Raw genomic sequence first — 16,082 nt, forward strand, 5'->3', positions numbered from 1 at the left:
ATGGCGGCTGGTGTAATTGCGGCTGCGTGGGGCTGGCAGAGGGAGCCTCCATCCATCTCCTTAACAACAAACAGTCAGGAGGAAGGATTGCGCTGCGCTCCCCAGTTAATCTCCATCTATAAGAGGGGGGGGGGGCAGGGAGGTGGAGGAGGGATGGAGAAGGAGAGGAAGAAAATAACAGAAGGGAGAAAGGCAGTGTTGGCTTACTATAAACAAAAAAAGATGGAGAGGGGAAGACAGAAGGTCGGGGGGGCGGCTGGAGAGACGGTGAGAGGCCTTCCCCAAACAAGTGGAAACCTAAATAAAGAGGAATGAACGAGAGGAGCTGCAGGAAAAGTTTGCAAACAGGCTGCAAGAGCAGATAAGGCTGCGTGTTCTCGGCGAGCACGCCAGAAGAAAGCAGGAGCAATGGAGGGAGGAAGGGAGGGGGCTCAAATTTATGTCTATGCGGCTAGACGAGCCAGAAACTGGAGAGGCACAGGCTCATAAAAATGCACTCTGCGCCCCCTCGACTGACCCTCACTTTCCTCGCTCTCCGTTTCTTTCCCTCATCCTCGTTTTCTCCCCTTGCCTCGCTCCATCACTTGGCTCCCTCTCTCTCTTGCAGGCGGTGGAGGGTCACGGCTCTCTGATGTTTTAGGCGGTTGTGCCAGAGGTCACGGCAGCCATATTTTCTTAATGGCGGAGTCACTGAAGTCAACAAGGCTGGGTGGCCTTTTACCCCCCTCCATCTCTCTCTGGTAGAGTTAAGTGAACTAGACGAGGTACCAAGGATGGAAGCAGCCGTTTGTAGAGGTTGTGTTCCTCGAGCAGATTATAATTATAAATGGGATCAACAGCTGGAAATGTTCTGTTTACACCAACAGCATCATATCGGGCACAAACTACAGCAGACAAGAGCCGTCATGAGATTACAGAGGTCAAGTCTATTCCTAATCTCACACAGAGGGGCACATGCAGTGTTGCAGGTTATACACACACTCCTCTGCTAGTTGCTTCCTGTTTTCTAGCCCAGGGCATCGCCGGCAGTGAGGCCCGACTTAGAATAGGAGCACCTTGACACTGACCCTGCAGCAAACAAGTAAGCTACGGACACACAAACACACTCCGCCGCCATGAACACACTCTGCATCCTGGTCTGAGCTCACGAGCTCAACAGGCCTCGGTGGGTGCAGAGGAGCGAGCGCTCGAGCCTTGACAGGGAGTGACAAATAACTGCAGCAGCCTTGACATGCAGAATGGTCCCACTGTGAACCTGCCTGACTGATACTCAACCGTGTGCTGCAGGAGAGCAGAACTGCTTCTTACAGGAGAGCTCCACAACAAGAGGACATCACTGGAAGTTAGATAAAAAGATATTTCTTTATATTTAAAAAGCCATCACACATAAACGTGTGCTGTCAACAAAACAGAGTAAATGAGAAGCGATGCTGCAGAAACGTTGAGGCTCAAACTTGCAGATTTGAGTCAGTTTAACGCCTTGTAAGGAAGACGATAAAACATCAAAAGAAATGTTCTGTTGGAGCAGATAATTAAGAATACTTTCCCTCCTCATTGGGGAGTTCCACAGATCCCACTGCTGAATTATCTGTGTACAAATAACACTAATAATAGTTTAATGTTTTGCTTTCTTCTGACCTTATTAAAACTCAGTGTGCAGGAAAGGATTGAAGTGATAACACACGGAAATGAGCACCAACTATTGTTCAATAAGGAATATTTAACGTTCTGTGATATGTGCAATGAGCAAATATATATTCTGTGTGTTTACCGAGAAGTCAATAACAATTAAATACATGCACACAATGTGTGTGCGTGTGTGTGTGTGTGTGTGTGTGTGTGTGTGTGTGTGTGTGTGTGTGTGTGTGTGTGATGTTACGTTTAACCCGAGAAACTCTCTGCTAAGTCTGTTTTTAAAGAGAACAAACAATAAGGTTTGAATAAAACATACAAAAATGATTTCAATTATTTGTTTTAATACTGCAATGAATTTCTGCAGCTCTTCCCATAAAAGGAGACACTCCTGTGAAGCTCTTTAAATGTTTTAGTCCTTAACTTATGTATTTCTACCTGCTGTCTTAAGTATAATGACAATATTTTAATAAAATCTTTATTTGAGGGTTATATTCTAGGGACTACGTGCTTCTTCTCTGGGACAACATTCATCTCAACAACATATGTCGTGCTGTCGTTAACATATGCAGTGCAGAGAAGTAGGTGTTGTCCCACTGACACAAGGACATGTGATCAAAATGACAGATCCTTTAGTGTTTGTGATGTAAATGAGTGTAATCTACATGTTTAGATAATAGTCTGTTAGATAAATGTTAGAGTTTTAAGATTGATGGTCGCAGTTTAAGTGTTTAACACAGCTCAAGAAGTCAATACCTAACATCTAAGTATACATTGTGGTTTGCAAAAAGCTCCTCCGCCGAGAGGAATGAGGAAATGTAAAACCCTGTGAGCACGGATTGTTCCGATGATGCACACTTCAGTGTTAATCCTTTTCATTCAGTCTGTTAACAAAGTGGAAACAAGCCCTGGATCGCCTTTTCCAGCCCTTTGACACCGCTGCATGGCTGAATCACCGGCTCAGTGTAGGAGGGGGTTGAGCGCTGTGATCCCCCCCTGCAGGAAACCAGCACCCTGCAGAGTTAAAAGACCCCAGGCTGTACGGACGGTTCAGGGCCCTCACAGGCCGCCCCACGGTCAAACTCCATGCCGCCCACGGAGACCCCTGCCCCGGCCCGCAGTTCCCCGCCATGCCGCTGCTGATTGAAGTGCAGCCGCCTGTTGCCCCCCCCCCCCCCGCAGCGGGGCCGCGGAAAGAGGAGCGATTAGAATAATTATTGTGTTACTTAGGTGACATTTACAACACAAGACTGGCAGTTTAGCTATTCCACCAACACGTGAAAGGGTTTTTGTTTAAATGAAACTTTCTCACGATAATAGCTTTGTTTTCTAACGTCTCCTAATCAACAAGAAGAGAACCAGAGGGGGGGGGGGGGGGGGGGGCATGTGGGCTTTGTCGAAAGGCTGATTGAGGCCTACAGTTGATTGACAAAAACAATAAACACTGTGAAAGCTGTCAGTCAGTACATTTCTTGTCATCAAGCACACTCCACACTTATTTATGATCCGGTATGAGGAGCAGCCTGATTAAAACCCTGTTCTTACTTACTCTTTAAATAATGAAGTCTCCTGCATGGAGCCTGCGGGCTAACACTACATTTGCATGGGTTTAGATTACACCATTTCCTCTCGCTGATCACATTTTAAAGTGCATGTTTCCAAAGTGTTGCATTATCACGACTTTGAAGCACATTTACAGTTTTCTAAGAAATATGTCGCATGCTGCAGTCTCTTGTATGTAAGGGGTTAAATAAAGCATGCTCTTATAACCTTAGTAGCATCATCAGAGTTTAACAGACTACGTTGAACATGCTCTATCCCACTAAGGAGAGTTAGCACGAGTTTTCTCCCGAGTTATCCCGAGATTATAGTCGCGAAGCTGCAGCAGGGATGTGGAGAAAGTGATGATGGAGGAGTGATATCAGCTCGGAGGAGAGCCGAGATAAAACGATCGAGGGGGTCTTCTTCTTCTTCTTCTTCTTCTTCTTCTTCTTCTCTGGTGTTTGTGTGTGTGATAAGGAGGAGGAGGAGTAAAGGAGGCGGGATGGAGGGAGGGAGGGGGGCCAAAAAGACCCCGTCGCGTTTTGACCCTCCGAAACCTCCCCGCACACCGCCACCACTCCTCCTTCTTCTCCTCTCCTCCTGAGGCAGAAAACACCATCGCTCACTTCCAGCCGTGACATTTTCCAGCCTGTCGCCGTATGCTGCGCGGACAGCGAGCACAAGGAGCCAAAAAAGAGCAAGGGACGCTTTCTGTCTGCCCTCCCCAGCACCGAGCATCCCCGACGGCTGCGAGCCGGAGCGAGAGGCGCACCAGGCGGAGACGAGGCGCTGCAGGAACCCGCTGCTCCCGTACACCGGGGCTCTGGACTACACCGGACACGGCCCGAACAGGACTGGATATTTACGTCTCGGTGGGACATTTTACAGCATTTACCGGAGCAGTGTTACTCAGCACCATCAGCCAATAGCGTTTAATATGCTGCGAGCTTTATTATAGCATTTACTGCCGCTAAGTGTATTATAAGCCATTAGGCTCACATCGACAATAGTGTAAACAAGGATATCAACGTCCATAAAATCTGAGTCTCATCATAATGTTGTAATATAAAACGCGATGGGCTCGGAGTAAACACACACACACGCACACACACACACGCGCGCGCACACACACACATTACACACAGGGAGCAGGTCTTTACTGTTTTTCTTCCCACAGCCTTGTTTTTGTTGAATCCTATAAGCGGTTTTTGCATGAAGATCTACAACCTCAGTGTTAATGAAAATAAATGAAAATAAATCACCTTTATTTCCAGGACCACGGGGACAGAGGAAGGGAGCAAAGCTCGCTGGACTAACCGAGCAGCGCATCATCTTCTCCGGTGTAGGACTGGCTGTCGAGTCGCATGGAGAAGAGGGTAGGTCTGCTGATTTATTTTGAACATGAGAACGGTTTAGACCCGAGCCTGGTGGGATAACACATTGGGAATCACCAGGGAGAAAGGGTAATTAAGAAAACATCATAATGGGGGCATATGGCTGGGAATCCTCTTTGCACTGCTGGCTCTCTGCTCGGCTGTAGCAGCCATACAAAACACGAGGCCCACTGGAAACAGACTAGTGGACTGCACTGGCATGGACTTCATGTTTAGGGAACAACAACATGCAAAACTATTAGTAATGTTCAAATATCACCAAGTGTGAGCGGATATAGTGCTGCAAAGAAACAATACGATACAACTTTAACCAGTCAGAACCCCTGATCCATGGGACATGCATTAGGTTGTATATAACTTGCAATAGTAGCACTCTCCCAAACCTCTGCAGGAGGAACTGTTGTTTTGGATCTCATGTCTCACCCTCCCCTAGGAATAATATATTTACTGTGCGATGTCAGGGAGGCGTTATAAAGGCACATAAGGGCGAGAGTGGTCATCCAGAGGAGACGAGGTGCAGCTCTTCAGTTTGGGAAGTAGGTGAGGTTTCTGTAAGAGCTGCTACAGAAGTGGAGAAGCAGACGTCTGAGTGCAGGAGAGCAATTAGACACGTAGAGTCAGATAGAAAACCTCTGCTGGGGAGACAGAGCTGAGGAGCAGAGGAAAAGTCCATATATGCACATACTGTATGATACACACACGCACACACTGTATGATACACACACACACACGCACACACACTTAAGCCACTCTACCGACAACAGCTTTAAAAAACTGATTTTTATGGTGAATAACATATCAAGTCGCTTTCTGCTGTTTGTTTTAACGATATAAATGTACTTCACTGGGTGTATATGTACATACACAACTGCATGTTAAAAAGAGAAGCATGATATAAGGCCTGAGACATGTTATAGTCTGTGTTGTATAGTATTAAAGCTGTAGTCGTTATAATGTCTGGTGTAACGCGTGTTGTAGCTGCAAACGTGTTTATTTATACGTGTAATTTTCCAGGTGTAGTTTGATTTAGTGAAGTCGTTCTTACTCATATTCTACCTGCAAACACCGTTAAAACAAATGCGTTATTAGCTTTTAAACAGCTTAATCAGCTTTCGCTCGTTTCGTTCAAACTTTCCAGTCTTGTTTATTTAAGTGAATAAAAACTACGAAACTTTAATTCACATTTCACTTTTCCATTCGTGAATCGACGCAGTGAGAAAACGAATAAGGTGGAATTAGTTTGTTTGTTTTTATGCGTAAAGGAGGCGTTTTATATAATAACATGATAAGATACAGAAGTCTACACAGTTAAACAGACCCGTCATTCTTTAGTAATAGTTTATTAATTCAGTTTGACTTTTTAAGAGCGTCTGAAATATGAGGAAGCAATTTCGTCTCCATTTTTTTACCTTTTATTTTACAGAATGTTTCAGTGCAAAATAAATCCAGCTGTACGAAGCTGAAGGCCTGCAAGAACCTCGGCTGAAATAAACAATTCAAACTTGTTGTCCTGCCATCTGAAGCCTGTTTACCAGCTCCGTGACCTTTTTTAAAAAGAGGGAAAATTCGCGGAATTTGTCATCTCGACTCGTGCGCTTTGATCCGCTTGACGCACGGAAACCCGAGAGGAGCCGTGCGTAAAGGGAGACGCGCAATCCGATAGCGGTGATTGTGTTAATAGCCACAGCCTCCATAAAAACTAGAAGGTGTCCCGGGCCTGGGCCTCAGAGCAGGTGCTTTCTGTGATCCCGGTGGCCATATGGGTCTCTGGAATACAACAATTTGATAAGCCATTTAGGACAGTGGTTCCCAAAGTGAGGTCCGGAGACCTCCAGGGGTCCTGCGGAGGGATTTTCAGGGGGACAATTCATGCACATGAAAAGGCCTAATTTAATTTCTCCTTTGTTTAATTCCCACAGGTAAACATAGAAAGAATATGTAAAATAAATGTTGCTTTATATCCCACAATTTAGATATTTATGCACTTCACAAATCATTTGTGCCATTTGGAGTTCAAACAGTAATAAAAAAATGGAAATACAGTTTTACTTTAAACTACAAACTACTGCAAATATAGAACACATATAAAAGAGTCACGGCTGCTGTGGTCACTGGCAGGTGACCACAGCTAGGCTAAGCAGATAATAAGTTTTATGGCTTGGTTATAATAACACAGAAGTGAAAGCTGCCAGCCAGCAGGTGCCGTCTGTCTGTGATCCCGGTGGTCCTTTAATCCGGCACAAAGAGAACCGAGATCTGCTGACCTGAGCGGCATCGCCTCAGAGACAGAAGCTGCAGTGAAGCTCAAATGAGCTCTGTGACACAGAGAGCCAGACGTGTATATTAATGATGCTGTGTGTACAAGATGTCTGTATCTGTGCATGTGTGATCGTGTCTGTTAGCGTGCCATATGTGTGTCTGACTCACAGTGTGTGTGTGTGTGTGTGTGTGTGTGTGTGTGTGTGTGTGTGTGTGAGCGGGCCCCAGTGAGACTGTCACAGTGGGTTGTGAGGGACGTCTCAGCACGGCTCCTGCCTACTCTGATTCGAGGAGGGAGGAGAGAATATTAGCAGCTACAGGCTCACAGTCTCTCTGGGTTTCATCTCCTCCTCTGCGTTTCTTCTACTAAACAGCAAGAACTCAGAAGATCTGCTTCTGTTGCTGAGAATTATCTTTAGGTTTTCAAAGTGCATTTAAAAAAAACGTTCATTAGCCTGAGAGCAGCTGCATATCATCTGTCAAAGTGAAAACAAAGAGTTTTCCTTATGAGGGGATGGAGATACACACAACTGCAGTGCACAACAAAGCACACACACACACACTCACACACACACACACACACACACACACACACACACACACACACACACACACACACACACACACCACACACACACACACACACACACACACACACACACACACACACACACACACACACACTCTGGGAGTAGAATTGTCAATATTAGACCAAATGATTTAACAAGCTGTTTATGATTTTCTGAATGTTGATTATTGTTGATATTGGTGTTTGTTTCGCACAGATTGAAGCGTTTTCCTACTGCAATCCTAAAATTGACAAACATACATATACGTGTACACACACACATCTGCGTGTACACACACACATCTGCGTGTACACACACACATCTGCGTGTACACACACACATCTGCGTGTACACACACACATCTGCGTGTACAAACACACGTCTGCGTGTACACACACACATCTGCGTGTACATACGAGCTGAAGCAGTTATTGGATTAACTGATCAGTGGAGCAAAAATGCCAGAAATTCACTGGTTGCAGATCTTGAATGTGAATATTTGATGTTTTCCATTAAAGCAAATCGAGTTTCTTTCAGTTTTGGAATTTAATATGTCAACGTTAATATTTATGAGCATATTTATTATACATTTTATAGACCAAACAACTAATCAGGAAGATAATTGTGAGAATAATCAGTAAGCACAACATGCACAATTAAATATTAATATTAAATGGCAGCACATGTTCAGCGTGTCACTGAACGGACTGCTACAAAATAAAAGCATAATAAGATTTGATGTCAGGCACAGATGTCGACTGTGTCTCATGTTTTCCGTCTTTCCATCTAATTGTGTTTCAGTATGAAGAGCTGGTGCACTACTCAGGGTCGGAGGGCATGTCGATGGGGGGGTACGTGGACGATGTCAGGACGCTTCCTCCCCCACACTACGGACCCACCATCCCCGACTCCCTCAAACACCACAAAGACCAGATCTATGGGTAAGTGTGTGTGTGTGTGTGTGTGTGTTGAAATAGAGCTTCATGTCGTCGCCTGTTAGTGACACAGTTTATATTTATAAGTGTTTACAGCTGTCTGCTTTATAAATACTCACCTTCTGTGAATGTATCGTGTGTGCATTATGTCAACTGTTACTGTGTTTATGTATAGTATGTTAACTGTGTGTGTGTGTGTGTGTGTGTGTGTGTGTGTGTGTGTGTGTGTGTAGTCATCCACTGTTTCCACTGCTGGCCTTAGTGTTTGAAAAGTGCGAGCTCGCCACCTGCTCCCCTCGAGACTCCGCCTCCCTGTCAATCACCTCCCTGTCAGCCTCCTCCCACCTCCAGGGGATGACCAACCACAGCGACGTCTGCTCCTCCGAATCCTTCAACGACGACATCGCCGCGTTTGCTAAGCAGGTGAGTGACAGTGAGAGCTACAGGGCCGTCCTTCATGCACCACTTTAAACCTTGTGTTTACCAGATATGTGTTTATCAAAAAGTACTAAAATAAATCACTAATCTGGTCAATTAGTGGACCAAGAGGAGGCAGCCCGAGAGAGCCAATCACAGAGCGGACGTCAATGAAAGAATGTTTTCAGATTTGTAATCATTTCTTTATTCTGTGCTGCAGATCCGATCTGAGAAGCCCATCTTTTCTTCCAATCCTGAGATCGACAACTTGGTACGATGTGAAAAACGCACAAAAATATGCACACGCCTTCTCACACGTGCGTTGTCGGATATGTGTTGATAAGAACTTTCTCCTCTCACACAGATGATCCAGGCCATCCAGGTTCTCCGCTTTCATCTGCTGGAGTTAGAGAAGGTTAGAGGAGCATGTGTGTGTGTGTGTTAGACAGCAGTATAATGATATGCAGTTTACAAGCAAAACACTGCTTCACTGTACACAAGTGCACGAGAGACACGTGCACTTGTGCACGAGAGACACGTGCATCTCCCCTTTAATGTTCGCAGCACTCTTATGACCCTGCTGGCGCTGATGAATGTGAATGTGTTTCTGAAGGTGCACGACCTGTGCGATAACTTCTGCCATCGCTACATCACCTGTCTCAAGGGCAAAATGCCCACAGACCTCATCCTGGATGACCGGGAGGCGAGCTCCAAGTCCGACGTGGAGGACTTCACGGGTTCCTTGCACCAGCCTGTCGGAGCAGGTGAGACGAGCTGAGAGTGTGCAGGATGTGCACGCGTCAGTGTTTACTGCACGACTCCTTGTTCTCTTACCTGCTGTGGGAATTCTCCATCCTCTCATGACTCCACCTCCAACATCTCCTCCACCTCTTCTCTCCCTGCAGAACGCATCATGGTTACGGGAGCCAGATGAATGTGCCACGACTCCCCTGGGAACACCAGGCACCTGTGGCCTGCCTTCACACAGCACTGCAGACAACTGTAGCGACATAGGTACACACACACACACACACACACACACACACACACACACACACACACACACACACAGGACCAATCTACAGCCATGAACTTCATAACAATAACAACAACGTGTCTATTGGCTTCTAACTTTTTCCGAGAAGTGTTTCTGACAAATGTAAAACAACATAGCTGCAAAATATATTGTGCTCAGTTCAGTTGCACCCTGACAGACAGTCAAACAGTCCCTGAGATACACGTGTGCATCTGTGCAGGCGACGGTCTGGACGGAGGAGGGGCCTCCCCCAGCACAGGAGACGACGACGACTCCGACAGAGACCGGAGGAACAACAAGAAGAGGGGCATCTTCCCCAAAGTGGCCACAAACATCATGAGAGCGTGGCTCTTCCAGCACCTGTCGGTGAGAAGGCTCCGTCGTGTCATTATCACGTGGAAGTTAAATTATAACTCAATAATTAAAATCTGCAGAGCTGCAACAAAGACATAAAGCTGGTGCACCAGAGACTGATTACAGAAAGAGAGGATTCAACATCAAGACAAGAACAGACAGGGGGGGGGGGCCCAGTGTGTAATGGAGGTCAATTAAATGAAATGATAAATCGGGGATTAGGTGATTATGTGAATATGCTCGGTATTGAATAACTGTGGAAGTGATAGAAATGGAGTCAGTAATTGTTGGCAGGGTAATTAGCTGCTAAATGAGGCAGGTCAAATGTTGCTTCACTCCAATTAATACAGTGTGTGTGTGTGTGTGTGTGTGTGTGTGTGTGTGTGTGTGTGTGTGTGTGTGTGTGTGTGTGTGTGAGAGAGAGATTGAGGGCTTGCTGAGTGCAGATGTGAAGGTCATCAGTATTCACTCTGAGCTCTCTCTCACATGCATTATTATATTTATTTTATATTTATTATCATCGTATATTCAAGCTGGAATTACTTTATGTCACTATTAGCTTCAGGAATATTCTCTTGTTGATCCACAAGCATTCAGTCACGTTTGTAAAACGCTTCACTCGTGAGTCGGTTTTGATTTCTTCCCCTCTCGCTCTGTGTGTCCCCTCCCAGCACCCGTACCCGTCTGAGGAGCAGAAGAAGCAGCTGTCCCTGGACACGGGACTGACCATCTTACAGGTCAACAACTGGTCAGTGCACTCTCAATCGATACACTAATTCTGCCCTGTGGCTTATTAATAATCACTTAAAGCGTCATGTTTAAACGTACAGCGGCGGCAGCACGGCTGTTGGCACGTCAATACCACATCGCTGTGGTGCTGTGGTGCACAAATCACCAGCATCCATGTTCTATAAGTCACATCTTTTGCTTTTTGTGCATATTTTGTGCAAATAAATGTCAGTTAAATAAAAGGTTGCGCTTTAACAAGACTTTTAGAGAAGACTATGATCTACTTTATTAGAGAGAGAAGAAGAAATGTCCTGCTAAGCATTTTTTCCTGACGCTGCAGCAGCACAGGAAAATCCACTTGGTGTCCATGAAACAGAATAGCAAATCAATGTCCAATAATCAGATGGTTTACAGCCGCTGTTCACTCCCCAGGCACACATGTATCTGCACGGGTAACACACACACACACACACACACACACACACACATCTGAATGTTACATTTCTGCACCTCAGATATCGACACAGAACCAGAAAGTCTGTGTTACATGTTAAACAATAGATTTAGTAATTTGATAACTTGCATGTTGTTCTTGGTGCTCCTCTGCAGCAGACACACACAGTGACCCGATCAATGGCGATCAATCAATTATCACATGGCGATCAATACCTGCTCCGCCCTAACGTTGATTTACTCTGCCCCCTGAAACGGGTTAAGTGGTTGTAAAATGCAAAAGGTTAATAGTCTCCCGGTCAGCCTTTTTCTTCATTAACCGGTGGCCTGGTGCATCTCTCTCTCTCTCTCTCTCTCTCTCTCTCTCTCTCTCTCTCTCTCTCTCTCTCTCTCTCTCTCTCTCTCTCTCTCTTTATGTCTCTCTCCCCGTATAGGTTCATCAACGCCAGGAGGAGAATAGTTCAGCCGATGATTGACCAGTCAAATCGCTCAGGTCGGTGTTTATAAATCCGTCAGCTGGCCGGTCACAACTGTGTGTGTGTATACGAGTGTGTGTGTTGTGTGTTTGTGTCTGACGGTGTGCGTTGTCTCACAGGTCAGGGTGGTCCTTACAGCCCAGAGGGAGCAGCTCTCGGGGGCTACGGGCTTGACGGACAGGCTCACCTCGGGCTCCGAACAGCAGGTACAGTATATATATATACATGTTTCATCAAATCTGAGTTCCATTGTTGACCACGAGCACGCCAACGAGCCAGACTGCTGCACGTTCCTTCATGTAGTCTCTTGTTACTCAGCACACCGTCCTGCTGCCGGATCACTGCACCAAACGTGCATTAATCCGCCGCTGAAAATAGTCCTATATCTTGACAATAAGGAAAATATAGAACATTACCAGCTTATCTTTTAAACCTTTGAGTCGATCACAAACACAGTTACTACTGAGTAATGTGGGGGATATAGAGTCATCATAAATAAAACAATAAAATATGAATATTTATACTCTGTTTAATCCCTTCTGTGTTTCTTTTTAAATACTATGGATATAAATAAATAACAGCGTAAGTTAAGAGTGTTAGAGGTGGTTTCTGTACAGACTCCTACACAGCCTTCCACAACTCTCCATGTTTGCTGTAATGTAAACATGTTTTAATGATTAATGACTGACCTTTAAAGGAACAATCTGTGATTTAAATGTGCAGCCGACCACTAAAAATCCCACATTAGAGGTTTTTGCTGTCACATTGGAAATATGAACATCTCCCCGTGTCTCCCCGCCAGGTCTGCAGGGGATGTCTTCTCTGCAGGGTGACTACCCCGGCGCTCTACTGTCCCAACCAGGCTACCCTCATCACCCGGGTACCTCCCTCCACCCCTACCCGGGCCCACACCCCCACCCCGCCATGCTGCTCCACCCGCCGCCACATGCACACCCCTCAGAGCCGCTCCTCGCCCAGGGACTGGACATACATGCACACTAGTTGTGGGGGGAGTCGGAGTGTGTGCTTGTGTGTGTGTGTGTGTGTGTGTGTGTGTGTGTGTGTGTGTGTGTGTGTGTGTGTGTGTGTGTGTGTGTGTGTGAGGGCAAATTACTGTATGAAGGAGTGTGAGTTTGTGTGTGTGTGAGAGATGATGTGTGTGTAATGACTCTGAACTGAACACTATTTAAAGAAAAAAAAGACACATTACTCTAAAGTTTACATTCCCCACTGAAAGACACTGACCTCAATGTAGCTGTTCCGCTCACACACACACACACACACACACACACACACACACACACACACACACACACACACACACACACACACACACAGTCTGGACCCACAGGTTTAAGCCATACCTCTTTCAGAGTATAAGTGCTTCCTCCTCTCCTAATGTCTCCACTGTGTCCTGTGGGTGAGACACATGCTTTAAACTACACTTCCCATCATGCATCTGAACCACAGGAAGACCGATGAATATTTAGTCCCCAGACTTTGCAAGAGCACACGGACGTTACTGGATGGGACTTGATCCTGTGAGCACGCCTTCTTCACTTCACCCTGTCTTCCTGCATGACACGTTGACTGTCAAAGACACACACATACACACACACACACACACCTTCACACACACTTTACTTAAAGCTGAATTTGAGTTTTTTCTTAGTCTATTTTTGTATTTATGCGTGCCACTCCGGATGCAGCTTCACGTGAGCTTGTTGAAATATTAGTGCTCTTCCTCAGCATGAAGCTAAAACACTATGAATGACTTCCAGTCTGCCTCGCTCTCGTACCACTGACCTCCTTAAGACGCCAACAGGCGTCCGTTACCTTAGGTTCTTTCCTACACACACGCAAACATACACACACATATAGCAACACTGAAAGCCATCTCTACACACACACACACACACACACACACACACACACACACACACACACACACACACACACACACACACACAATGTTCCGTAAGCATTTCTATTTCTTTGTGTTTGTGTCACAGCGGTGTGTGAGGGGAGCTGCAGCCAAAGGACTCTTTAAACATTCGGCTCCCTCTCCACCGCACGCTGAAACGTTTCTGAATGATGATGGGAGATACCGTTAAAGTATTAAAATGTTTTTTTTGTAAGACTTGTCACTGGTCGTCTGTTTGTGTGTGTTGTCTGATTCTATCTGCGGTGCAGGAGTGTCCCATGTTTATACTTCATGACTGGTTTGAACTATTTAAATGAAAGAAGTCAACATGCGTACTGAGTTGCAGCTCCACGGAGATATTGGGATTAAATGTACAACATATTAGGATTCTACTTGTATCTTGTGTTAAAAGGACGAGTAAGTATTAATGTATTATACACAAACTGCAAATAAAAACGTTGTTAGTTAGTTGCACGTACAAGTACTACTAACCTGCGTGTCACCGTGTAATGCCTGTGAGGATTAGTACGTAGTTATAGTATTTAGAAACTGAAAGTTTGGTTCAGAAACACAAAACTTTTATTTTGAGGTTCTGTTTGACTTTCAGCTCTTAACTTTTATAATCCATGTGTTTCTTTCACTCTTCTCGACCTACTGCTCTTACATCAGGATGAACCCCTTGAGATGCACCGAGGGGGGGTAAATAAAATATATATGTCGTAAAGACGCTTAATACATTTCACTCACGACTTCCCAAACACAAGCAAAGTCAAAAACCTGGCGGCGGAAATGATTAAAAACGTTGTGTGTTCATAAACAATAATCCACACGACCGTCAAAGCCACTCGCTTTTAAAAGGACCCTTTCTTGACAAATAGGACAATCTACTTCCTGTTTCCAATCATAAGTCACGTCCTGACGGAGGCCTCAGGCTGCAGATCTGTCACACGGAGTACCACACACACATTTAGTCTTTAACGCTTCGTAGCCCGTGTTCCCGTCCTCTTCCATAACCTTCACCTCTTCTTCTCTGAGCTACATCCTTTTAGTCGTAAAGCACACATCCACCTTTTGCCACCCGACATCCACCCACAGCACCCCATCACCCTGCCCCCATTCGGCCTGGAGCGGGAGGGGGTCAGGGGCCAGAGTTCGAACAGAGGTCAACAGGAAATGGCTGTTCTCCCTGGCACACAGGTCCTGACCTCAGCACTCCACTCTTCATTTCTCTTTGTCCCTCCACACATTCACGCTCACGTTGGTCAGGACGCTCCTCTCTCTCTCTCACAACATTTAACATCTCTTCAAGTCAGCGTAAAGTGTTCCTGTACCAGCGTGACCTCTGAGGATAGTAACCTGAACTCTGCTTTACCACAAAGCTCCAAATATTATTTCTTTTTATGACAAGACGAAACTCCGCCAGGGGCGTAAAGTCTCGACTTCCTACTTAGTGACTGTCGTACACAGATGGACATAAATATAATCACCTGGCAAAGAACTCAAAGCGGCTTCTGTGAAGATCCCTCTGAGCAACAGTTCAATAAGAAAAGAAGAAATCAGGAAGCTTAGCATCACGACGTCTGCAGATTGACACAGGTTCTTGTTTCTGTGTCAAGTGCACAATAAGGCCTAAAACAGTTCGTGAAGGTTTAGCACTGTTAGAACTGGATCAGGGAATATCAGCTGAACATATAATGTGAACAAACTCCAGTTTAAACCTCTTCAATCAAACTGCAGAGGGCAGTAATATATAATATATATAATGATATAATATAAAATATATATTATATATAATATATATTAATACATATTATTTATATTATATATAATATAATATAATATATATTAATACATATATTATATATTATATATAATATAAATAATATGTATTAATATATATTATATATTTATATTATAATATATAATACATATTAATATATTATATATAATATATATTAATACATATTAATATTAATATATATATGTATTAATATATATAATATTATATATATATATATAATATTATATATATATATATATATATATATATATATATATATATATATATATATATATATATATATATATATATATATATATATATATATAAGTATATTGATTCTCTGCAGCTATTTGAAATCAACAATCCTAACATGTCTGATCCTGCAACATCACAAGCTGTGCTGGGATCTCTGCAGGATAATCAACAACACACACTGTCTTCATAGCTCAGTGTGCAGCCCTCTCTGTAACTCACGGCTTGTTATTGGTTCAGACAGATCAGCTGTCTTTCTCACCAACACAGACTCTATGAGACGGTGAGAATCACACTGCATACAATCTGCCTTTGTGTTGATCATTA

The 16,082-nt window shown here is 44.5% G+C and overlaps 1 protein-coding gene across 1 annotated transcript; it reads left to right on the forward strand.

The window, feature by feature from the left end:
* The first annotated feature begins 3,683 nt into the window (after positions 1-3,683).
* meis3 (myeloid ecotropic viral integration site 3) lies at positions 3,684-13,475 on the forward strand. Its single transcript, XM_029446786.1, is given in 14 exon segments — positions 3,684-4,046; positions 4,449-4,550; positions 8,198-8,337; positions 8,565-8,754; positions 8,969-9,019; positions 9,113-9,163; positions 9,362-9,490; positions 9,492-9,512; positions 9,654-9,762; positions 10,005-10,150; positions 10,810-10,886; positions 11,755-11,813; positions 11,916-12,002; positions 12,599-13,475. Coding segments are annotated over 13 exon segments (1,272 nt in total). The 5' UTR covers positions 3,684-4,046; positions 4,449-4,538; the 3' UTR covers positions 12,799-13,475.
* The last annotated feature ends 2,607 nt before the right edge of the window (positions 13,476-16,082 follow it).

Source organism: Cottoperca gobio, chromosome 13, assembly GCF_900634415.1.
Source record: "Cottoperca gobio chromosome 13, fCotGob3.1, whole genome shotgun sequence".
NCBI lineage: Eukaryota > Metazoa > Chordata > Actinopteri > Perciformes > Bovichtidae > Cottoperca > Cottoperca gobio.